This window comes from Equus quagga, chromosome 3 (assembly GCF_021613505.1).
Source record: "Equus quagga isolate Etosha38 chromosome 3, UCLA_HA_Equagga_1.0, whole genome shotgun sequence".
NCBI classification, from domain to species: Eukaryota; Metazoa; Chordata; class Mammalia; order Perissodactyla; family Equidae; genus Equus; species Equus quagga.
Window position 1 is genome coordinate 96,381,345 of NC_060269.1, and position 26,076 is coordinate 96,407,420.

Below are 26,076 nucleotides of genomic sequence, written 5' to 3' on the forward strand. Positions count from 1 at the left end.
ATTCTTCCAGGCCAGCCTGAGTGACTGAGTTTTGGCAAACCATCACTGATTTTGCAGATGTTTCCTTCTGAAGATCTGTGGTTTTCCATCATCTACGGAAGTCTTAATCTTACTCCTGACCCATTTTTCTTCATCCTTATAACACTAGCCTGAAATGAAGTCATTCACCAGTTGTTCATTACGTGGTGAACTTTAGGAAGACTTCACAGTCTGAGCTCGTCCAGTGACAGTCATGTGGTTCTCTGACGGCAAGTGCCACCTCGGAATGGTGGTGCAGTGGTGGGAAGATGCAGCGGTGCCGTGTGGCATTCACAGGTGCTCTGTAACACACAGCCATCTCCCTTTTCAAGATACGTGAGGACACTTCTCCTCTTTCAAAAGTTTGTGCCCCTAGTGGACAGTTCAAACTATTCCTGAAGCTAACCGGCAGATGAAATACATTATCCCCAACTCTTGTGTCTGGCCTTTAATAAACCTACTTCTTTTAATGGAAATCATTGCTAAGAACTTCAATGCTCAGTTTAGAAACATCCAAACCCTTCTCTAACCACTGCTTCTGCTCCAATTGGCCGCCTCCAATCTTCTGGAATCTTAATCATTAGTTTTGAATGATAAGATTGCTTTTAATATTCAGTTACTGTAATGTACTTTTAGTAAGAGAACTCCTCCACCACTTCCACTTACCTCATCTTTTATTAAGAATAAAGTACTTTTTTCAAAATCTTAAAAAAAGGAAACATGACCAGGGATTAAGTGAACATAATATCTATTTTTATTACGAAAACATTAAATTTTGACACATTGCTTCATTTGCTTTTTAAAAATCTACTATCTGACTTAAACCTATTCAGCAAAAATGCCAATAAATTATATAAATCATAGTTTGGGTCTTTTTAAAACTAGGAACATAATATGTTTTACGATACTCAATACTAAATCTGAGTTGTATGAGCTGTTAACTTGTAATTTGTTTTAATGTTTACCTTAAAATAAAACCAGAACCAACCACATGCTAAATTCACTGTTGCAAAAGTTTCTCAGGAACAGCCTCATCCTGACTGTATGTCAGTATCTTTCCGTTTCCTCACTGAGGTACCGAATGCAGCCATATCAGGCATCAAGGCACTCACTCTAAACTGCCCTACCCTGCACATCTTAGGAGTCACGCTGAATGGAGGGCTGATGATGTATATTACCCCCAGCCCATGCCACCTTGCCTTTAAATAAATCCATTTCTTTAAAAGAAAATCATTAGCTAAGAATTCTAATACTGAATTTAGAAACGATGATTCCAATACACATTAAATCAAATGTGTTAGTACTTAAAGCCACAAATTCTGACAAGTGAAAATAACAGACACATACAGAACTTATGTAAACAACCAAGGAACTAAGGCAAATAGCACTGCCACCACATGCCTTAAAATGGTATATTTTTGGTGTCTGAAGCTATTTGCAAATTATATTTGGGGACAGTTCAGGAGAATTTCAATAAAAGATGTGTGTTCTGCATAAAGTTAGAGTTTCAGGGTTTCCAATAGGGGTGGCATCATTTACAAAATACATCAATAGTCTTATTAGTGAATGTTTTCCACTTGATTTCGAAATCTTTATTTTCTGTGGAGGCAAACCAAAGCACTGTCTTAAGACTTCATCTTCAAAGTTACCACATAATCTCTATCATGCCTAGAGATTTTAAAGCTAGATATCATCCTGGTCCTTTCCATCATCTTCATTTTCCTCATCCTCATCATCCTGGTCTCCGGATTCAAGCTCATCCTCTTCTTCAACCTAAACGGAAAATATACATTTAACACTATGAAGATTTGTTCACTTCACATTCAACACATGGCGATATACACTCTGTTGATAAATTCTTTATTCCAGTAATTATAAGCCATCTGATTTCCTTGATTTAATGCTCAAGGTTCCCTCTCATTTTTAATATGAGATGAGCTATATAGGTTAACTTGCTCACGGATAGTTATACCTCTCTGCACACAAACCTGAACCAAACATGGCAAAAGAGAATGGCACATTTGGATGGTGAGAGTAATCGATCATCATAGGAGCAATCAAATTAATTCACTTTCTAGGTTTAAAGCCCAAAAGAGAACAGTTAACATAGCTGGAAACTGTGCCTAATCCACGTTGTAAGTCAATTCACTGAACACCGTGAAAGCAGTGTAGACAATATCACATTCATGCACCTACACATCTATGCCTGTAATATAGATACATCGGCATAACATCTCCAGGCCACAGTACAAATTTTAAGAATATATTATAAAGAAACATAATATAAACCATGTTTGGAAACATTTCAATCTTACTGGATGACCAAGTTCCTTGAGTTTATTCGTTAGTGCAAGTATTTTCTGATCCTGATCAGCCAACAACACCAAGAGATCATCTTGTTCTTTCTTAGAATCTGTAATGTCCACCTGGAGCTTGTTTCTCTCATTTTGTAAAATGGCAATGGTACTGTTAGATGAATTCAGCTGCTCTTTAATAGCCGTTCTTTCCTCAGACAGAGCTTTAATTTCATTCTAGGAAAAAAAAGGTGAAAATCACTAATCTAAAATTAGTATTTACTTTCCTAGACTTTTTAACAAATGTGTTCTTTCTATGACAAATCACTGTACTTATTCAATATGAGGAGTTTTGGGCTGGGGGCCTGGATGGGAGGTTTAAAATACAAACACACATACACACGTACGCACACACATCCAGTAACATAAGAATTTATGTTAGGCTACCTAACCAAGATGGTTATATAGACATCCAAAAAATAGTTTTAATTAGCTATTCCTCAAAATATCCTAAGAGATAATACCATTTCAGGTAATGAGAGGAATAAATAAAGACACAAAACATTTTACAGCAGAAGCCTAGTTAGTGACAAAATTAGAACTCAATTAAAAAACATTTTTTTATCCTAACTTCATACATAGAATTACATGGGAAAGAAAAATACTTCAAATAAAATCCATGGCTTAACAATAAAATAATCTGAATTCTCAACAAAATATTAGCAAACTGAATACAATACATTAAAAGGATCATCCACCACAACCAAGTGGGATTTAGTCCAGGGAGGCAAGGATGGTTCAACACCCGCAAATCAATCAATGTGATACGCCACACTAACAAATTAAGGGGTAAAAATCATACAATTATCTCAATAGAGGCAGAAAAAGCATTTGACAAGATTCAACATCCATTTATGATAAAAATTCTCAATGAAATGGGTATAAAAGGAAAGTACTTCAACATAATAAAGGCTATAAATGACAAACCCAAAGCTAACATCATACTCAACAGTCAAAAACTAAAAGCTTTTCCTCTAAGATCAGGAACAAGACAAGGATGCCCACTCTTGCTACTTTTATTGAACACAGTACTGGAAGTCCTAGCCAGACTGACCAAGCCAGTCCAAAACCAGGCAGGAAAAAGAAATAAAATGCATCCTAACTGGAAAGGAAGAAGTAAAACTGTCACTATTTGTAGATTACATGATTTTATAGACAGTCACATGTTGTTTAACGATGAGGATACGTTCTGAGAAATGCATCATTAGGTGATTTCAGCATTGTATGAACATCACAGAGTGTACTTACACAAACCTAGACGATATAGCCTACTGCACACCTAGGCTATATGGTACTAATCTTATGGGACCACCGAAATACGTGATCCATCACTGACTGAAATGTTATGTAATGCACAACTGTACAGAAAACCCTAAAGACTTGACCAAAGAACTATTAGAAATAAATGAATACAGTTAAGTTGCAGGGTGCAAAATATATATACAAAAATCTGTTGCCTTTCTGTATACTAACAACAAAGTAGCAGAAAGAGAAATTAAGAACATAATCCCACTTACAATCACAACAAAAAGAACAAAATATCTAGAAATAAGTTTAACCAAGGAAGAGAAAAAAGTGTACACTGAAAACTATGAGATACTACTGAAAGAAATTAAAGATACAAAGAAACAGAAAGATATTCTGTGCTCAAGGACTGGAAGAATTAACATTGTTAAAATGTTCACGTTACCTAAAGCAATCTACAGATTCAATGTAATCCCTATAAAAATTCCAATAGCATTTTTCACAGGAACAGAACAAAAAGTTTTAAAATTTGTATGAACCAGAAAAGATCCCAAATAGCCAAAGAAATCCTGAGAAAAAAGAACAAAGCCAGAGGTATCACACTCTCTGATTTCACACTATATTACAAAGCTATAGTAACCAAAACAATATGGTATTGGCAGCACAACAGACATACAGATCAATGGAACAGAACTGAGAGCCCAGAAATAAACCCACTCATACATGGACAGCTAATTTATGACAAAGGAGCCAAGAACATACAATGGAGAAAGGAAAGTCTCTTCAATAAATGGTGTTGGGAAAACTGGACAGCCACATGCAAAAGAATGAAAGTAGACCATTATCTTACACCACATAAAAAAATTAACTCAAAATGGATTAAAGACTTGAATGTAAGACCTCAAACCATAAAACTCCTAGAAGAAAACTTAGTATGCTCTTTGACATCAGTCTTAGCAATATCTTTCTGGATATGTCTCCTCAAGCAAGGGCAACAAAAGCAAAAATAAACAAATGGGACTACATCAAACTAAAAAGCTTTTGCACAGCAAAGGAAACCATCAACAAAACAAAAAGACAACCTACCAACCAGGAGAAGACATTGTCAAATCATATATCCAATAAGGGGCTAATGTCTAAAGTATATAACTCATACAACTCAATAAAAACACCCCAAACAACCCGATTGAAAAATGGGCAGAGGATCTGAGCAGACATTTTTGCAAAGAAGATACACAGATGGCCGACAGGCACATGAAAAGATGTTCAACATCACTAATTATTAGGGAAATGCAAATCAAAACCACAATGAGATATAATCTCACACCTGTTGGAATGGCTATTATCAAAAAGAGAAGAAATAACAAGTGTTGACGAGGATGTGGAGAAAAGGGAGTCCTTACACACTGTTAGTGGGAATGTAAATTGGTACAGCCACTATGGAAAACAACATAGAGATTCCTCAAAAAATTAAGAATAGAACTACCATATGATCCAGCTATTCTATTTCTGCGTATTTATTGGAAGAATATGAAAATACTGATTCAAAAAGATATATGTACACCTATGTTCACTGCTGCGTTATTTACAATAGCCGAGATATGGAAACAACCTAAGTGCCCATTGATGGATGAATGGATAAAGAAGATGTGGTGTATATATATACATACACATATGTATATATATGTGTGTATATATATACACACACACACATACACAAACACACAATGGAATACTACTCAGCCATGAAAAAAGATGAAATCTTGTTACTTGGAACAATACGTATAGACCATGAGGGTATTATGCCACGTGAAATAAGTCTGATGGAGAAAGACAAATACCATATGATTGCACTCATATGCGGAACACACAAAAAACCCCAAAAAAACAAAAAAAAACCAAACTTATAGAAGTAGATCACAGATTGGTGGTTACCAGAGGGGAAGAGCATGGGGAGAGGGTGAAATGGGTAAAGAGAGTCAATTTTATGGTGATGGATGGAAAGCAGACTTTCAGAAGCGAGTATGCTCTAGTATACACAGATGTCAAATTACAACGTTCTACACCTGAAATTTAAATCATGTTTATAAACCAATGTTACCACAATAAAAAAAATTTTGACTACAATCTGAAGGGTACAATCACACATTATTTTCCTTTTTCGATGTCTTTTATTTTTATTACTGTTCCCTCATTCCTTTCTTTATGTTATTTATTCTCATTTCTCTGTCACATAATAGGCTGGCAGGATTTAACGTGCTTATGTTCCTTAGCCTTAGGGAAAGCCTACATGTGCCTGCGTATTAGCCAAATTTGTACTCATTTTTTATTGTGATTAGAGATGATTAGAAAACTTAACTATTTTCAATGATTTTTCCTTTCAAAGTACATTCATATACATTCTTATTTTATATAATTGATACCATTATTTGAAGTGGCATTTAAAAATCTCCATTTGTGTCATCTTTAATCATCAAAATAGGAATGCACATGTTGTGAGATAAAATTACACCCCATTAGCTTTCTTCATAAATCTAAGGATTTGAGAAATTAAATGAGAAACATCAAATTTCCTGGAGTTCATTTCATATAACATGCAACAAATAAAAATTTCACCAAAGCCAACCTTTAATTCTTTAGTCTCCTGTAATAATGCTGACAGTCTTCCTTCCACATCAGTAGTTTCTGTGGCCATTCCAGCTTCGCTCTCTCCTGGTACAGGAACTGATTTTACCTGAAAGAAGAAATTGGAAAGAAATGCTTCTTTAAAGTTACAATCAATGACATCCCCACAGTGATTTATTTTCTTGCTATTTTGAAGTTTTATTTCCACTAAGAGACCACATACTTCCTTATTGTTTAGAGGCAGTGAGTGCTCTCCCTAGAAAGGTGAGCTCTCCCCTCAGCGGAGGAGGAGGCTGAGTCAGGAGTGGCGTGGCATCAGACCTCAGCAGAGTACAAGGCAGTCTGGGCTAAGCTGCCTCAAGGTCGGACCAAACAAGCAACCAATGAGACAATCTCACGTAGCTGCAACATAGCATTTAATAAGCAGAGAATATTTTTCAAAGCCTTTTCCTCATAAAATTTCTGTAAGTTAAGTCCACACTGTCATCTCAGAGAGACAGGTGGGGAAATTGAGCTGAATGCCATTAACTGCTGAAATGCAAGTATTTTCTTAAATGCTATGGGAAATATTCTTAAATCACAGTTTTTCCATCTTTGCCCACCTTTTTTCTACAAAATACCGAGAAGTGGGGTATTGATGTAACAAATACCTAAAAATGTGGAAGGGGCTTCGACATTGGTAGGGGCTAGAAGAGTTTTGAGGTGCATGTTAGACAAAGCCTAAAATGCCCTGAAGAGACTGTTGGTAGAAATACGGTCATCAGAGGCCATTCCGGTAAGGGCTCATAAAGGAAAGAGGAGAGCTGTAGAGAAAGCTTCCATGGCCTTAGAGAAAACATATCATGAACAGAATCTTGGTAGAAATATGGATGTTAAAGGTGGTTTTGGTGAGGTCTCAGATGGAAATGAGGAACATGTTACTGGAAAGGGGAAGAAAGGTGATCCTTGTTATAAAGTGGCAGAGAACTTGGCTAAATTGTGTTCTAGTGTTTTGTGAAAAGCAGAACTTATAAGTGATGAACTTGGATATTAAACTGAGGGGATTTCTAAACAAAGTGTTAAAGGTGTGGCCTGGTTTCCCCTTGCTGCTTATCGTAAAATGTGACAGAAAAGAGACAAATTGAAGAAGGAATTGTTAAGCAAAGGGAGTCAGAACTTGAAGACTTAAAAATTCTCAGCCAATCCTATTGCAATAAATGATAAAGCATACTCTGGTGAAACATCAAGGGTGTGGCTGGACAACCATTTAGCAAGAAGTTACTTCTGTGACTCATGGACCCAATCAACCATCTCAGCAGAAGCTGGACTAGAGATGTGGTAATCCAGGAAGGATCCAGGAGAACCTTCTTGTCTGTTGGCTTAGACCCCTGTGAATTACATGGGTTACCAACAAGGTTTTTGAACAATTTTATACCAGCAGAAAATTTGCCAGCTTGGACTGAAGGGGACAGAGATGGGATGAAATACAAAACATCAGCAAAATGAACCATTAAGTAGCTGATTAAACAGATCTGGTGAGTCTGACTACAACATGGCTGCCACCACGGCCAAGAAGCCTATGTGACTAGAACGGCTAGTGAGTAACCTAAAGGGAAGGTGCTATCTGACAAATCTGCTTCTTTTCCCTAGTGGCTGAGAAATAACATCACAACCTCCTGCTTACTACCTTTCAGAAGAAAAAACAACACAGTTAACTTACAAATGCTTCTGTTTTCTGTAATAGTTCCTGCTTTTCTGTCTGTAGTTTGGTGATCTCCAGAGATTGTGAGTTTAACTGAGATTTTAATGTTACCAGTTCCTAAAAGACAAAAATAACTGAGTCATAACATTAAATAGCATTAATTTCATCAAGGAAATGTCTATTCTCAGGAAGAAATTAAAAAAATTATTTCTTTTCTTGGCGCTTCTCTCTAAAATTACAACTTTCAAGTTTTAAAATCTAATTCTAAAAAATTATTCTTGAACTTCAAGCTTAAAATGGAGAATTAGACACGTTTATCAAATACATTCAGCTCTGCTTCCTTCGAGATTCCATGTAAAAAATCATATAGGCAGGGAGAGAGGGAAAGAGGAAGGAAGGAAGAAAAAAGGGAGAAACCCACAAGGATGAAGAGAATAAGAGAAAAGAGCAATAAAATTGGGGAATTTGAGAAAGCAAGTGACACCGTAACTGACTCAGCACACCTGAGAAAGCTGAAACCTTAGCTGATCTCTGAGAAAGCCAAGCTGCTGCCTGACTTGCAATACAAAACTACCACAAGGCTTGGGTACCAGGCCCACCAGATGTCTCTGGAAGTGTGGGTAAAAATGGGATCTAAAACAGCAGGGCTGGTGGAAAGTCTGCTTAGGAACAGACCGCTGGATCCCCATCCCAATCTCAGGCATCAGACAACTCTTCCTCTGGGCCTGGCTGAAGACTAGAGGTTTATCACTTGGAAAGGGCAAAATAGGACATTTTTAGACGAGGGGCCACCAAACACAGATGAAAGTAGTAGTACTGCAATGAAAATGGAGTAATTAATCAAAAGTTTACATGTTATTAATGTTGAAATTTCCAAACTTCTTACCCACTCTCCTCCAAAAAAGTACAAAGAAAAGCAATTCTAACAGTGATTTTCATCCAGGGGTGATCTCCCCCTCAATATGTGGCAATGTCTGGAGACACTGGTAAGTGGTGGGATGTCGTCATGCAAAAAGCTCTTTTGTTTCTTAAAATTTTCTATCATGGACATATGTGGCTTTTCTTTGTTTTGTTTTTTCAGTTATCAAAATGAGTTATGTAGACACTAAAATCATGGACCATTTTGTTTTTCTTTTTAAGGATTGGCACCTGGTCTAACAACTGCTGCCAATCTTTTTTTTTTTTCCTGCTTGATCTCCCCAAACCCCTCCTGTACACAGTTGTATATCTTAGTTGCAGGTCCTTCTAGTTGTGGGATGCGGGACGCCGCCTCAATGTGGCCTGACGAGTGGTGCCATGTCTGCGCCCAGGATCCGAACCCTGGGCTGCCGGAGTGGAGCACGAGAACTTAACCACTCAGCCACGAAGCTGGCCTCGAGTTTTTCTTTTTATACAGTGTTTTACTGTACATTATTTTAAAAACCTGCCATTTAAAATATAACTAATTTTCTTCTATAAAAATATCTAACAAAAGATTCATTGGGAAACACAAAGAAAAATTTTTACTTGGGATTTACAAACCAAGGTTGTATATTAATAACTTAGTTCCTTTTAATTTTAATATAGCTCTAGTGTAGGTAGACTTAGTAAAACCCAAACAGCACACTAATCTTCCTCACAAGAACAAAACACTGTGGACGTATACAGGAGACTTGGTAAATCCTTAACAACAAACGATTAAAAAAAAAAAAGTTTGTCGAATCTACTGGGGTGCACAGACATTATCCAAATAAGATATAGTTTCTCTGTGTGCACAGTCATTCTTCTCTCAGATGAGCCATGTCAGTGGGCCAGGACCAGCAGACTAGTGGAGGGAGAAAAGTCAGTCTTAGGTTGGTTAGGCCATCCACTTCTTTCTTTAATATTACTTTACTACTATTTTTTTAAGTAACAATGTTCCTTTTATAAGAAAGAAAGGAGAGAAGCATGGAAGGAAGGAAAAAGAAAGAAGGAAAGAAAGAAAATTTAAAAAGGAAAAAAACCAACCTGTTTAGGGATAATATACTAATGAGCGATCTGATACTTTTCTAGGTTTTTCTTCCAATTACTGCATTATTTAATTCTACATGTAAATAGTTCTTCTCTCTCTTTTTTAGCTCTTTTCTTGAACAAATACATTTAACTTTCTTCATTGGATAGATAAAGATAAATCTGGACTATCCAGTTTAATAGGAATTTATAAATATCACAAATTAACCAAGTGGAAAAAGTTTAATTTGCTTTTCTAGATATTATAAATTACTACAGCAGAAAAAGTTTATTTTGCTTTTTTAGCTAGTCATCTAATTGAGATATATACAAGTTTACCTCCTGTTTTTCCCTTTTCTAATTCTAAAATCCAACATTTTCCTGGACAGCATGGTTTAAACACTCAATACATTTAACTAAGCAATTATCATGGTCAATAGTATAAGAAAATTAGGCATAGATTTTATATGTTCAATATTTGCAGCTTATAAATATATTTAAATTTTTCTTAATGGTTATTCACTGATGATCTACAAATAATGTGGGTAAGATGCTGAGATCTGTTAAAAGAACAGCATTGAATAATAAGAACACAATAAAACCAAAATACCCTTACTGTGTAATTAAAACAACTTCTGGATTTTCAAACGGCTGTCTTTACTACTAAATTTTGCTTACACCCAACAAAGTAGTTCTAGATTTATGGCACTGAAGGCCTATTATTCGACTATACATAATTAAAACAAGACAAAATAGAACTTGGATCAAGCTGGAAAATTACCTGTTTTAATTCTGCAATTTGTTCAGAATCTCTAGCTGAAGCTGTCACTGAAGACTGTTCATTTGTGCCAGGTGATGTTTGGGTAGATCTCTATAAATAGCAAAGAAATAAACTATGAAATAATTTCAGCCTAAAGAGATAGGAAAAAACCAAAACAGAACTGTACACATATAAGCTATATCTTGTAGATTACAAAAAAAAAAAAAAAAAAAGTCACATTGACATTTTAATTTTTATACTCAAGATAAAATTTCAAGATAGCACATATTGTCTACAACTTTTCCATAATTAATAAATTTATGCTTATACCAAGTAATTTATTAAATCTAAGCACTTAGCTGAGGTCATATGGAGAAAGAGCATAATAGCAGGTATTTATTGAGAGATTTCCATGTCTTAAAAGAGCTTTATACAGAGCCTCATTTAATTCTCACAACAATGAAACAAATATGACCACCACCATTTTATAGATCAGGAAAAAAGTTTAAAGAGGTTAACTAAGCTTCTTAAATTCAATTAGCTAGGAAGCATTGAAACTTCAGTCAGTCTGACACCAAAGTTCATATTCTAAACCTTAATATGATATATTGGCTTAAGGGATCCCGAAAAATAAACAAGCAGGATAATGAGAATTACTCCTGATCTATTATTTAAAATTATTAAACATTTACTTACCAAATTTTCAATTAAAGAGTCCTTTTCAGCCAGCTGGCTTTGTAAAAGTTCCTGATTACTTTTCAGTTCTTCTATCTCTTCTTGCAACCTACCAATTTCTTCTGGCTGAATGCCATTCATCTGAGCCCCATCATTGTAAGAACCTTGATGCGGATTGTCTTTTCCTATTAGGCATAAAATTTGAAAAGCCAGTAGGAAACTTAAGTTTTTCATTTTTTTGAATTACAAGATTCAAATATAAAAAAATACATAAAATTTCCTTAATTCAATTACTTTGGCAGCACTTTTGTAAACATATTACATCTTTGCAATATAGTGTATTGATAAAAATAGTGAACTGATAATACTTTCAGGGTTTCTGGGAAGAAAAACAGCATAGTCTTATTAAGACTAAATTGCATGGTTTGGTGATCTATAATTAAGAATTATATTAGTTTTAATTCTAATTCTGTCAATTAATGTAAGAGCAAATAAAATCCCTTTAAAAATTTTCACAAAGTAATAGCTTTCTATATGGCCTAAAATAACTGAGAAATCATTATCATAAACACAAGAAGTAACCGAGAGAATTTTTTCCTGAAAACTTCAGTCACCTTCATACAAATAAACTGTATTTCTAAGTGGCTAGCATTCCAGTCAAAAGCACTATTGGATGATACTATTTACAAGCATTTAAGCTCTTACCATGTGCCAGGCACAGAACTAGAATTTTATATATTTCATTTAATTCTCAGATGACACAGATGCTATTATCATCTCCATTTTGCAGATGAGGAAATGAAAAAGTTAGACCAGTCATTTTCAACTGGCTATACATCAGAATCACTTGGGGAGCTTGTAATAATTACTGATGCCCGGACCCAACCCCAATTAATTAAATCAGAAACTCCAGTGAGATCTCAGTATTGTGGTATTTTTTTTAAAAAAAACAACTTGGGGGGGCTGGCCTGGTGGTGCAGAGGTTAAGTGCGCACGTTCCGCCTCAGTGGCCCGGGGTTCACTGGTTCGAATCCCAGGTGCGGGCATGGCACCGCTTGGCATGCCATGCTGTGGTAGGCGTCCCACATATAAAGTAGAGGAAGATGGGCACAGATATTAGCTCAGAGCTAACCTTCCTCAAAAAAAACCACAAAAAACTATAAAAAATAAATAAAACAAACAACAAAAAATAAATAAAAATAAAAAATAAAAAAACAACTCAGGAGATTCTAATGTGCAGCCAAGGTTGAGAATCAATGTCAGATAATCAATCAGATAATCCTCAACAGCAAAGAGCCTGGACTTCGAACTCTGATTAATTTAAGGTTAGAAAAAGACTAGTCCATAAGAATAATTTGTCTGATTTTTGTCCAGCTCTTGGGGACACTACAACAGAGATGCTAGCTATACTTACCTAGCTGTACTTTAAGAAGGTTATACTGATCCTTGTGTTGCTGAATCTGAGAAGCTTGCTGTGTAACTGCTGTCTGGAGCTGTTCATTTTGACATTTTAAGGTAGAAATCTGCTGCTTTAATTCCTCAAGCTGCAGATCCTGTGAAAGAAAAATAATTCAAGTGTTTCAAGTTCCTATTAATTAGCTTTAAGATGAACAAATTAAAAATTAGAGATTATTTTCGGTCAGGATGTTAAAGTACTTAACAATTCCAAAATCATTCAATGATTAAGCAGTAATACATTAATATATGCACCAAGGCCAATTAACATGCAGCAGAAGTGTAAGATTTCAAGCAAGGCTCCATTAATAAGCACTATGGCATAGCCTGCAATCTCACTGCAATTATGAGGGTGAGGGGTAGGTGTGGGAGTGGAGGGGTGGGGACGACAACGTGGACCACGACTCCATTTTATGGTCCATCAAACTATTTAAGAAATTTACACCAAACTATTTAAGAAACTTAGTAAGTGTATGTAAAAATATCCATCTATATTACTTTTGATGTTAAAAGACAATTATATAACAGAACATTTAGAAGACTGAAAAAAGAGCTTCCAACTCTCACCACTCTAATATAACTAGTCGGAATTTGATCTATTTCTTAATTTTCTTCTAATTTTTTTCCAGGCCAAGTTTTTAAAACTTGTCATAATCATTCCATATATAATTTTGTAACCTTTACTATTTGATTATAATTCCCCATATTTCTACATACTTTCCACAATCATAATTTTTTAATGCTCATTTAAAATCTAATCAGTAGATGTAATACAATTTATATTTAAAAGCAACACTGAGGTTTCCATTTTTCTAAATGATAAACGTCATTACAATAAATACTTTAGTTCATATAATTGTTCTCCTGAATCTTGGAGAATTTCCTAAGGACGGATTCTCAAATGTCATTCAAAGTATATAAACATTTTACTTTTTTTTTTTCTTCTGCTGAGGAAGATTAGCCCTGAGCTAACATCTGTGCCAATCTTCCTCCACTTTATATGTGGGCTGCTGCCACAGTGTGGCTGACATGTGGTGTAGGTCCACACCCAGCATCTGAACCTGGACGGCCGAAGTGGAGCATGTTGAACTTGACCACTATACCATGGGCTAGCCCCTATAAAGTTCCGGAAGCTTGCTGCCTGATTGTCAAATGGCATTTTAAATGGTGAGACTACTTAAAATTAACATTTCTAAAGATGAGTCATTATAGTAACTGTGTCAAATCACTCTTTGCTTCTTCCAAATCAACCGTATTTATCAGTCCCAAGTGTAGGCTGTAACATTATATTCCATATATTTATTTTTCATTGCTCCAAAAATATTACATTTTACCATCAGGAAATGACTGCATATTTGTGATAAGAGACAGATGAGAAATCTTAATAATGGGTAGCTTAATGATTTAAATTTGGATCATTCAAACATGAAGCTAACTTACTGATTTGCTTGTAAACTCAAAAGCTCAGACTGAATGCTAAATATACCACTACTTTTATTCTTTCTTAGAATTTCACTTTCAACAATACAGATTGTGGGGAAGAAAACAACACACAGGCCGTTCATATTTAGAGGGTGCTGGCCAAGCTCTTGCTGGCCACCCCTGTGTCAAGCTGTGCATGAGCAGCAGGGGGTGGAGGGCAGCACAGGGAAGGGGGTGCAACCTGCCCCACATGCACTGCCACCAGTGTGCTTTCTGTATGACACTGGCATTTTAGCAACCTCAATAATCTCATTTTCCAGATAATAATGCAGCGCTGTCTAGATTCCAATCAAAGTATATAACACAATGAGGAATGAGATGAGAGAAAAAAACCAAGAAATACATTTTGAAGGAACATAATGGAAGTTTTAAGGTGCTTAACACAATGCAAGTGTAGAGGTTCACTGGTATCCTGGAAAGAAAATATCAATTGATGATTCTGAAAATGTAGTTTCAACTTAACTCATTGTCCACTCTAATAAATCAGCTCCTTCTCTTGTTCTGTCTAATTCGGTACCATTTATTCAGTGTGCAAGACAGAGATCTAAGGATCATATTTGACCCTTCCTGCTCCCTCACAGTTGCATCCAGTCATGACCAAGTCCTGCCAGTTTTATCTTCTTTGGTTTCTACTCTCAGGCCTGTCCCCTCTACATCACCAGCACAGCTTTAGAGTCCCAGTAACACACATGTATTTGAATTCTGTCCCACCAATCACTGAGTGACCCTGGACAAGCTTAAATTCTCTAAGTCTCAGGTTCCTCATTTACTCTAAACTGAAGATATTAACTACTTTGTAGAGATAGTGTGAAAATTAAATGAGATAGTGTTTAACATGTGCTTAGTGAGCACCTAGAACACAGTAAACAAAAAATGGCAGCCATCATCATCACCACCATCAGTGCCCCAGTTTCCTCCCTAGCCCACCACGAACTCTTCCTTCTTGGGCTCCCTCCCTCTAGCCTTGCCTCTCAAATTTCTCCTTTATTCAGCCACCAAGTGTTCTATGTACATGCCAGTAACACCTCTTGCCTCTCTTCTCTTTGTCTCCTTCTAGGAGCTTACTCCTAGTTATCCTTTTAGGACTCAGCTTCTCTGTTTTCTCCAAGCCCCTGGTCCTACCTGGCTAAATTAGGTGCCTCTCGGTGCTGCCACATACCTTTGATTACTTCTATCACTAGACTCAATGTTACAATATGAGTGTCACAATAATCTATGTATAAGTTTCTCCCCACATGGGACTGTGACATGGGAACATGTCCGACTCATGTCTTTATCCACATCATCATGCACAATGCTTAGTAGATATTAAGCTCTCAGTTTGTTGAACATGCAGATGCTTCTGAACTATTTAGGAAAATAGTGAGTTTTATTTTCTGTATCCTCTTGCATTTGAAGTCCAGGAAAAATTCTTCCCTAAAGTAGAAAAGTATCAGTATATCATACAGTACACACAATTTAACAATTTATCAGTACATACTTGCTCTCGAATCATATTTTTGTAGTGAGTCACAATACTGTCATGCTGTTCTAATGTTTTCTTCACCTCTTCTTCTTTTTTATCTTCTTCACTAGACTTATAAATAGCTTTAGTTATCACACCTGTAAAAGAAAGCTCATTTAAAACTTATTTTAAACATTTAAAATATTATTTTATTATTAAATATTAATCAGTAAAACATATGGACTAACTACATGACAGATAGGAAATAATCTTTCCAATTTTACTGAACGCCAAAAGTCCTTCAATGGGCTATAGACCAAGAGCTGGGAAAAAACTCTTCTTTCAGGCTTATCATATGATCTGCATTATGTCCAGAACATACAAATATGATACAGTCATAGGTACTTTCTAAGGAATATCAATATAACTTTTGTGTCTTACCTTCAAGTTCTTTTACCAGCTTCGTAAACTCATGGTCAAATATCATGTATTCTGGACTGGGAAAGTTTGGCTGGGGCTTCTGAGATGCTCTGGAATACAGCTCATGTTTGCTAATAAAGCCTAGTTTCTCTATGAAATTCTCTTTGCCAATCCTCTTCTCTATTAGTTGTTTTAGTTTTTCTCTACAGAGATAACCATATTGAGACACTTAAAAAAGTCATAACAAAACATAAGAGCTTGATCTACATTATACTTTGGCTGAAAAAGTTTATCTTTATCTCTTAATGACATCAGCAGGTCATTTTCCCTCAGTGCTTTCCCCTTACGTACTTCATGTAGCTCTCAAGAGAGTTATCATTGAAGTAAATCGTAATGCCCAACAGAAGGGCACATAAGCCTTGGACCAACTGCTCTTCTTCTCCAAGATTTTCTGCAATTTGTCCTGTAAGCTGAAATCTTTGTTAAGGAGACTAAAGGTTCATAATATCTAGAGTAGTTCTTCATTTTGCAATTTGAATTTGACACGTATTTCACATAAGAATTTCTACAAGAAATTCTCTATATAGGCCAAGCAGACATAAAACAAACAATGGTACACACATACATACACACACACATACATATACAGCTTAGGCAAGTATCATTACCACCTTAACAGTTTACAAAGTTGCAACACGGATAAAGAGAATTCAAATATTTGGAACACAGAGCTACCTCTGAGAAGAAGACATAGCAAAGATAAATACATACGTTACTCAAACATAAAGGATACAAATGGAACATTGGCTGAATTGTGAAGAAAATGAGTTACTGCGATGGGACAGTTGCTTAGCCAGGTACAAAGCAACATTAGTAATCCAACTCTTGTCTGTATTTTGCTTCCCTGCAATAGATAAGTTGACAGAAATCTCATTTTATTTTTTCCAAACTTAAAGTTGCCTTAAGATCCCTCCCCATTTGTGTAAACAGAAATTTAACATCTTGTATAAAAGATGTGCCAGGAATCCAGATTCAAAAAATTGAACAAGAGAATGCATTCTTGTGTCCTCTATGTGCTCCATTTCCCAAAATGAACTGACAGCAGAAAGTAGAATTGATTCATGCTCATAAGCATATACTGTGTTATCTAAAATACTTTAGTGTAAAAATCTGGTCTGCTAAGGAAGAAATGTACGATATGGATGCTTAAAAAAATTTATCAATCCTAAAACACCTAATAATAACATAAATTTTCATGGAAAATTTATCATGTTTTAATCAGAATTTTAAAAAAAAATTTCTAATAAAAGGAAAAATTCTGCCTCCTTCAAAAAACATCAAGAAAAATACAAAGAAATAATCTCCTGAATTATTTAGTCAAATTCTATTAGAGAATATATTTTCTAACAAGAATAAACCATGTTACCAACTCAGTGACAACATGCCAGATGATGAGCAATCACAAACATAATGAAGGAGAAAAGATTTATTTAGGGGCCAGCCCCATGGCCTAGTGGTTAAGTTCAGTGCTGCTTTGGTGGCCTTGGTTCTGTTTGTTGGTGGCCATGCTTTGGCGATGACGCACATGAAAAATACAGGAAGGGGGCTGGCCCCGTGGCCGAGTGGTCAAGTTCATGTACTCTGCTTCCTCGGCCCAGGGTTTTGCTGGTCCGAATTCTGGGCATGGACATGGCACCGCTCATCAAGCCATGCTGAGGCGGCCTCCCACATGCCATAACCAGAAGAACCCACAACTAAAATATACAACTATGTACTGGGGGGATTTAGGGAGAAAAAGCAGAGGAAAAAAAAAAAAGAATGGCAACAGTTGTGAGCTCAGGTGCCAATCTTAAAAAAAAAAATAGAGGAAGACTGGCACAGACGTTACCTCAGGGCAAATCTTCCTCCAGCAAAAAGAGGAAGATTGGCAACAGATGTTAGCTCAGGGTGAATCTTCCTCAGGAAAAAAAAAATTATTCAAATTAGCTTAAGTGCCCCAAACCACTAACTATACTGCTGCCAAGTATAGTTAACCAATATTGAAAACTAACATGTCCATCAAAATTAGTTCCTAAACTTTAGCACAACACATTTATGTCTCCCATGTGGGGTATTCTCTTAGCTCATAATATTGCCACTGCCCATATTGTATTACATAACCTGTATTTTTGTTTAAGAAAAACAAAACTTGTTTGAAACAAAGTAATGGAAATTAGCACAGCAATGCATCACTTTGGGGGTAAATTCAGAAAATAGACGAAATACAATTATTCAAAGATCTAGACAAGGAATGGATTTAAAGTAACCATCACTGTGTTTGAAAAATTTCTACCACCCAGACTGTTCTAATTTCATGAACCTTGATGTAAATATCTTTGCCTTTCCATCATCTACTTTCAAGTATATTTAATATTTAATTAAACAAATTCAAACTAGAGCTCTTCCAATGATTTCCCAAGTAAGCATTAATTAGCATGAATTTAATTTTTACATGATGCATTATTTTTCCTTTTTCCTTGCCTCTATGTCATTACTGTGCCCACAATCTATCTTCATGTGATCCAAGTAGATTGAAAAGTTAAAAAAACACACAATTATTCTCAATTGACTACGTGCTACAGAGAACTTAAAACTAATTACTCAAGTTATAAATGCAAATGTTTCATTGATTTCTCCTAGAGATATATATATATATATAAGAAGTTTATTATTACTTGGAATACCATTTGCAGGTACCAAATTTACCTAACCTGTATGTACAAAGGCATCCTATCAAATCACTGGCTGATTGTTTGAGTAAACAAAAATGGAATTAGATTCAAATTTGAATCTTCTAGGATGCCCTTTGGGGTCTAACTGAAGGATAAGAAGAGCAAAGTCAAACAGTCTGGAACCTGTCAGAAAATAACAGGGTATACCCATTTAATATAGCCAACATAAAGTACTCAGCAATGAGCCTGATCAAAACTGTATGAAACCTACAGGAGGAAAATTGAAAAACACTGCTGAAGGGCACAAAAGTAGACATAAATCAACAGAAAGACCATGATCTTAGACAGAAAAACTCAAGATTACGAAGATATTAATTCTAAAGTTATAAAACTAATGTGATCCAAATAATAATACACTAACAGGCTTTTGTTTCCCTTGGACCTAAACAACTTGGTTCTCAAGTTCATATGGAAAAATAAACAAGCAAGAGTAACTAGGGAAACTGTTAAAAACGAAAAAGAGTAATGAGGTGATACTAGCTCTCGAACACAGGAATCAAGGGATAGAAAAGTCCAGAAATGCATCCATCTACAAATGGGAATCTAGGATATGAAAAAGATAGCATATAACCATCAGTGGGTTATAGATAGGCTTTAAAAATGTTGAGACAGCTAGATATCTATCTAAAAAAGATCAGAGGATCCATATCTCATAGATCATTGAAAAGAATGGAACAAAGATTTAAATGCAAAACATGAAACCAGAGAGTATGAGATGGAAATATGGGCAAATTCTTCAAAATCCTGAAGTAGGGAAGGCCTTTCTTAGTATGTTTTAAAATGCAGAAGCCATAAAAGAAAAGTCTGATACAAAAAAAGAAAAAATCCCAAACAAAATACCAAGGTCAAAAGACATTATCAGGAAAAATATTATTTGTAAATTATCACAGACAAGGGTTAAATTCCTTAATATAAAATGAGTTCCTATAAAAGAAGAAATGATTAACAACCCAATAGGAAAATGGGCAGATGATATGAAATATAAGAAAGGAGAGTTCACAGAAAAACTTCAAATGATGTATAAACATGTAGAAAGCTATTCAACCTGTTAGTAAGAGAAATGCAAATTAAAACTCGCTGAGATAACATTTTTCACCACTCAAGAGAGTGGGCAAAAACACAAGTCTAACGACATGCTGTTGGTGAGGATCTGGGGAAACAGATAATCTAGTACACCGCAATCTTATTTCACTTTGCTAGTGGAAGTGCAAAATGGTGTTAAGTGAAAAAAACCCAAGGTGCAGAACAGTGGATATGCATAAGAAGCACCTGAAGACTACAGAAGAAACAAATAATAGGAGGCGGGGAACTAGGACATAGGTGGGGCCAAGGCTTCTTATTGTATACTTTTTATATCACTTTGATTTCTAAAGCATGCATTACCCATTTCAAGTATATACATATATCTATATTTTGTGTGTGTGTGTATGTGGGTGTGTGTGAGGAACACTGGTCCTGAGCTAACATCTGTGCCAATCTTCCTCTATTTTACGTGGGATGCTGCCCCAGCACGGCTTGACAAGCAGGGCTAGGTCTGTGCCGGGGATCCAAACCTGTGAACCCCGGGCCATGGAAGCAGAGTGTGCAAACCTAACCACTACACCACCGGGCTGGCCCTAATATATACATATATTTTTAAAGGACTAAATTCTTAATTCTAAGAGTGGGAGTATGGTGTCAATGAATAGGACATTTGGTTGGGAATTAACCAAATCTTCTACTGTCCTACCTTGTACAAGTTCATTCTGCTATGTGGGCCCCAGTTTCCTCATTTTGTAAACAGAAATGGTTAGGTTAAATGAGCTCAAACACAGAGGTTAAGAGGACAGGCTCTGAAGCCAGGATACCAGGATTTATATCCCAGTTCTAAAACTTGACAGACATGAAACCTTAGGCAACTTACTGAACTCTTCTTCATCCTTAAATAAGGGTAATAGTTAACACCTATTGCATAGAGTTGTGGAGTGGATTAAACAGGTTAATACATGTAAAGAACTAACAGTGAGCACATGGTACACAGTAAATGCTCTACAAATGTTATAAACTATTATCAGCCTTTCTAGCTCTGCAATTCTATGACTCTTTACAGGCGGCCTCTACTTTGCTGCATTAACAGAAATCCATGCACACTGAAAACATGCAAAGTGAGGACTGTATAACAATGCTCTTTTGTGCAGACTATATTAGTCTGATGTTCACCAAACCATGATTTATAACAGAGACAAACGGAAGATAATTAAATGCACAAAAATAAGGAGATGGTTAACTAACCTATGGTATATCCATTTGGTGAAATATTACTTAATCATATAAAGTGATGTTGATTTAGTGTTTAATATCATGGAAAATACCTATAAGAAAAGATGCAGAATACAAAAGGGAATCTAACATATGATCACTGCTTAACAGTATAGAAAAAAAAAAGTCTGGTAAAAAAAATTCCACCAGTACTTATCTTTGGGTAGTAGAATGTGGGAGGTTATTCTCTTTCTACTATTTTTCTAAATTTTCCAAAAATTTTTTTAAAAAAACTATTAGCAAGTACAAAAATGCTATAGTATTTGTCCAGTGTACCATCAAAAAATGTTAAGAATAAGATCAATCCAACAAAATCCTGATCAAGCTGCTCTCTCCCTCCAAAAAATAAAATTAGGAATTGGGCATTAAAGGCTATCAAAACATTCTGTCATTGCTTTCTGATCTTCTGACATTCTTTACAGATAAAACAGCCAGAGCAGGTAAAAGAAAGCTACACCCCACTTTCTAACTAAAACTACTCATTTCATTTATACAGTTATGTACTTGTTGTATGTTTGTTTATAGGGTTAAGTCAAGACAAAGTACATATCTCTTTCCAGCCCCCCAGAGTGTGTGAACTATTGAGGAGATCTGGAAAAACAAATGAATGCTGAAATTATAATTTCAGAGCATTCTGAGGGTTTAGTTACTAGAAATGACAGATTTGACAGGATGGAATAGATCCACAAACAAAATAATTGAAGCTGGATCATCTTATCTTTAACATAAGCTATTATGTTTTCTTCATTACATTTTCTAAATAAAAATCCCTCTTATTCCTACTTTGTGGATTTCAAGTTTAGTATTTTTGCATTGTTTACTAAAAAATATAAGAAACTAACACTTTAAACTTCTAGTGTTCAAGCATTAAAATGAGGTTCTAAAGATTACGATTAGATTCACTTTCTGGTGGTGGCCTCTGGGGATAAAGAATTAATAGGAAAGGGGCATGATGGAACTTTCTGGGATTCTGAATATGTTCTACATCTTGTTATAGAGGTATATTCAACCATCAAAAATCATGAGAATGAGGAGCCAGCCCCAGTGGCCTAGTGGTTAAGTTCAGCACACTCCACTTCAGTGGTCCGGGTTCGGTTCCTGGGTGTGAACCTACACCACTCTGTTAGCGGCCATGCTGTGCTGGCTGCCCACATACTAAAAAATAGAGTAAGACTGGCACAGACGTTAGCTCAGAGCCAATCTTCCTCAGCACAAAAAATAAATTAATTTAAAAAATTAAAAAATCACCAAATTGAACACTTAGGTCTGTGCATTTTACTCTGTGTAAATTATACCTCCAAAAAAATTCCCTTTTAAATGACTGACTTGTATAGTTATAAAATACTTAATATAAAAAATTCTGCAGGTTAAACCTGCCAGTGTGTCCGTGCGTGAGTTATTAATGTGTTAAATCATGCTTATACATAAAGATACAATTCCTAACAGGACCTCAGTTATTACTACCGACACTGCACAGCTGAACTCATGCCCAAATACGAATATTAAAGTACACTCCTTTTTGCCAAACACTCCACAAAACCAAACCAAACACAAATCACACTCCCCCCTCTATACATCAAAAATGAATCCCCAATGGTAGTTGTAGCTTATGGATTACATCCAGAACACCCATAGTTAATTTAAAACCTTTCAAATTACAATATTATACTTAGTATTGTACATTTTCAGTAACCTAAGTATAATAAGTCATCACATTCTCTCGTATACTGATTAAGTAGAAACAAAATTCTTAACCCTAAATTTCACTACCATTTGAAATGGTTTCAGGGGAAATAAAGAAGCAAGCCTGGGTGAGAAAAACACAAAAAACCCAAACCAAGGAATTCTAGAAAGTGCAAGCATTCCCGGAGGAAGCACAAGTACAGCTTCAGATTCTCATTCCCGTAGTTCTTAGTAACACCACTACAAGGTCCCACGGAGAAAAAAGGCAGAGCCACTTACGAAAGAGACAGCTGCTGACACAGGAAAGTGTGAGTAGAATATAACTTCAAACAAGCAGTTAAAAAAACCAATCGGCAAAACCCAAGACAAAGAAAAGGCCTTGCTGTAGGAGGAAATGCCTAAGCTCAAACAAGTGATACATACCCGTCTGTCGATCTTATCGCCCTGCAAATTATACATTAAAAATTATTCATAAATATTACTGCTTCAGAAAAATTTAAATCTAGAAAAATCCCTCAAATACAAACCCAAGCCAATAATTTGGGAGAGGATAGCTCTACTCTTTTATTAAATAACAATGCATATACATTTTAGAGGAGAAAGGATAATTTTATAGTACTGTGATTAGAGTGGGAAGACATCGCTATCTTAAGGATTTCTCATTATGCATTAATCATAATTATAATGTTAGAGCCAAGTCTGTGGTCATGGTGATTACCAGCTGTGGTGACAGCTGATTACTATTTGGCTTATGAAGAGCTGTTTTCAACAGACAGTAACATGAGAATGTCAAATATTCAATAAGTAAGGATATGAATATTTTTGGGTAGTTTTTTAAATCACTAAGAGATAAATGATAAATCAAAGACAAAATAAACTTTCAATAGAAGTAAACCAATTTTAAACAACAAAGGGAGTTTTAACTCCTTTTTCACTACAGTTAATTTTTAAGCTTTCATTTATAACTTCCTATGGATGACACTGATGTTTCTTTAAAAGCTCACAATAAGACAATTCAACGAGTGTGGCAAAATTAAGAGGAACACAGCACATTATCATGGGGAGGAGGTAGGATAATTCTAGTGGATAGAGCAATTTTAGATTTATCCACATTTTTCGCTGTCCCTGAGTGACTCCGAATGTCGACACCTTTATAGTTTTGCTAAAGCGTGAACTTGAATTGTTCAACAGCAAGGCTCATACATGTGGGCAAATCATCTAATAGTAACTGACATTCCTAAACGCCTGAGCACCCACTCTTCAATGAAGCTTTCTTGTTCTCATTAGGAGTCTAAAGGAATGCAAACATTTTCAGTTATGTTTTTTTGCATCTTACTAGGTAAATTATATCCCTTGGCGTTTTGAGGATTTGAGAGCTCACAAACATCAGGGGTATACTGTTTAACTTATATAAGAAATAGACTTTGTTTTCCATCTTTGTTTTCTGAAAGGAAGACCAGTTGCTCTGGGAAGAGACAGACAGAGGTACACAGCTGTGAACCACTTTATTCTATTCCCTCTCGTAAACTGACTGAACTAAGCTTTGAGCAGAGAGAAAAAATGACACGCAAGAACACTGGCTGATTTAAAACGAAAAAGACAAAAACCACCTTTCTGCTCAGAACATGTGCTTCCATCATGACGTAGACCTTAGGTATTAACTATTTGGCAAAACCATTCTTGTAAGAGTATTTATTGCTTTCTCGCCACAAAACTGTTTCTGGTTACAATGAGCTAATGAGCAGATAAGTCCTTGTCTCTTTCCTTTTTCATCTGCATCTACGAAGGGCATCCTTAAATCTTTGTATCACTGACACAAAAACCTACAGCAGAAACTTTTCCCCCTTAGAGAAGTTTCACTCACTACTTTACCTGTGAAAGGATGTTCGTGCACTGTTGCAACAAAGAAACTGGAGGGTTGCCAATACTTGTAGCAAGTTGAACCCTGAGCAACTGTTCTTTTTGGGTGGCATTTTCTTGCAAAGCATGGGCAAGGGCCACAGCAGCACACCAGTTTGAAAGTGAATCAGTAGAAAACAAACCTCCGCATAATAATTGACCAGCTGAGACGGAATTACCTGTTGCTACAAAGATGGCAGGGAGATGACAAAAACATAAAAATTAATTACGCTGTTTTTCCACATACACAAAAAACAGTATGAAATACTATTTAAAAATCTGTTAACAGTATTAAGCAACACTTTCAAAAGTCTGCTTTTCAAAACAAAATAAACATGACAAAAAAGTACCTTGGAAGAAAAGTAGCAGAACAGAAATATTTGAATACTTTAGGCATCAAATTGATGGTGGCAATATTTTAGTAAATTATTACTTCAATTAAAAACTACATTTGTAAAGCAAATTCAAGAAAACGCCATATTTTAACTATTCTACTACATCTAGGGTCTTTTATCATTTATGATATATCTTACCATTAAAAGCTTGAAACACAATTATTTACTTTTTAAAACAGAAATTAGAACTACATTATTTACCATCAATGGTGGAAGGCAGAAGCGTTGACACAATTTCTCCTTGTCCTTTTTGGTTTTTATATAAGAAACACTGGAAACAATAGAGCACAGCACAGCGCAATACAAACGGCTGCCTTTCATTAACCATGGACATGAGAAGTACTACAATTGCCGGTCTGTTGCATTTAAAAAGAAAAAACAGAAAGAAACATTGCAACTCAAGTACGCAGATCAATAACTAGTCATTTTTGTTGACTGAAGAACCATAAGCAGAACACGAGCAAGTTCAGAATTTCCATCTCCGTTTCACAGAAAAGCTAACCGCAGCTGGGAGAGGCGCAGATATTGCTTTCTTAGGGCACAGCTAAGGAGAACAGGGGACACTGGAGCCCAAATACTTCAGCTCCAAAGACCTCAAACTCTTCCAAAAATGCCAAGGTATTAATCTTGTCAGATAATTTCTAGTTTCAAAACACACAAGTGAACTTCTTAAAAGAGTAAGATGTGTATATGACATATACTAAAGTAAGTTGTTACTTCCTCAGAGGAATCTCACTATTTCCCCCTTCCTACCTTGGTGGGTTTGAAGGTGCATTTACAGAAGCAAAGTAGTCTTGGTTTACTTGGTAGCCTCGAATAACTTCTGATACAGTATTAATGGTCTGTTAAGGAATTAAAAAAAAAATTTAGAGAAAGTAAGTCAAGGAAGGAAATCTTTTTTCA

At 35.7% G+C, this 26,076-nt stretch overlaps 1 protein-coding gene across 2 annotated transcripts in view; it reads right to left on the bottom strand.

The window, feature by feature from the left end:
- Positions 1–749: 749 nt before the first annotated feature.
- USO1 (USO1 vesicle transport factor) overlaps positions 750–26,076 on the bottom strand; it is a 94,132-nt gene continuing 68,805 nt past the window's right edge. The window contains exons 11-25 of one of the 2 annotated variants that reach the window (XM_046657175.1): positions 25,927–26,015; positions 25,375–25,529; positions 24,752–24,963; positions 23,303–23,323; positions 16,921–17,031; positions 16,479–16,597; positions 16,149–16,330; positions 15,744–15,865; positions 12,741–12,879; positions 11,348–11,511; positions 10,673–10,762; positions 7,942–8,040; positions 6,244–6,351; positions 2,334–2,549; positions 750–1,791 (exon numbers count right to left, since the gene is read on the bottom strand). In XM_046657175.1, the coding sequence (XP_046513131.1) occupies positions 1,702–1,791; positions 2,334–2,549; positions 6,244–6,351; positions 7,942–8,040; positions 10,673–10,762; positions 11,348–11,511; positions 12,741–12,879; positions 15,744–15,865; positions 16,149–16,330; positions 16,479–16,597; positions 16,921–17,031; positions 23,303–23,323; positions 24,752–24,963; positions 25,375–25,529; positions 25,927–26,015 (1,917 nt within the window). In that variant the 3' untranslated portion in view covers positions 750–1,701. The remainder of the gene's footprint in view (positions 1,792–2,333; positions 2,550–6,243; positions 6,352–7,941; positions 8,041–10,672; positions 10,763–11,347; positions 11,512–12,740; positions 12,880–15,743; positions 15,866–16,148; positions 16,331–16,478; positions 16,598–16,920; positions 17,032–23,302; positions 23,324–24,751; positions 24,964–25,374; positions 25,530–25,926; positions 26,016–26,076) is intronic. The other variant, XM_046657177.1, reaches the window with a different exon arrangement.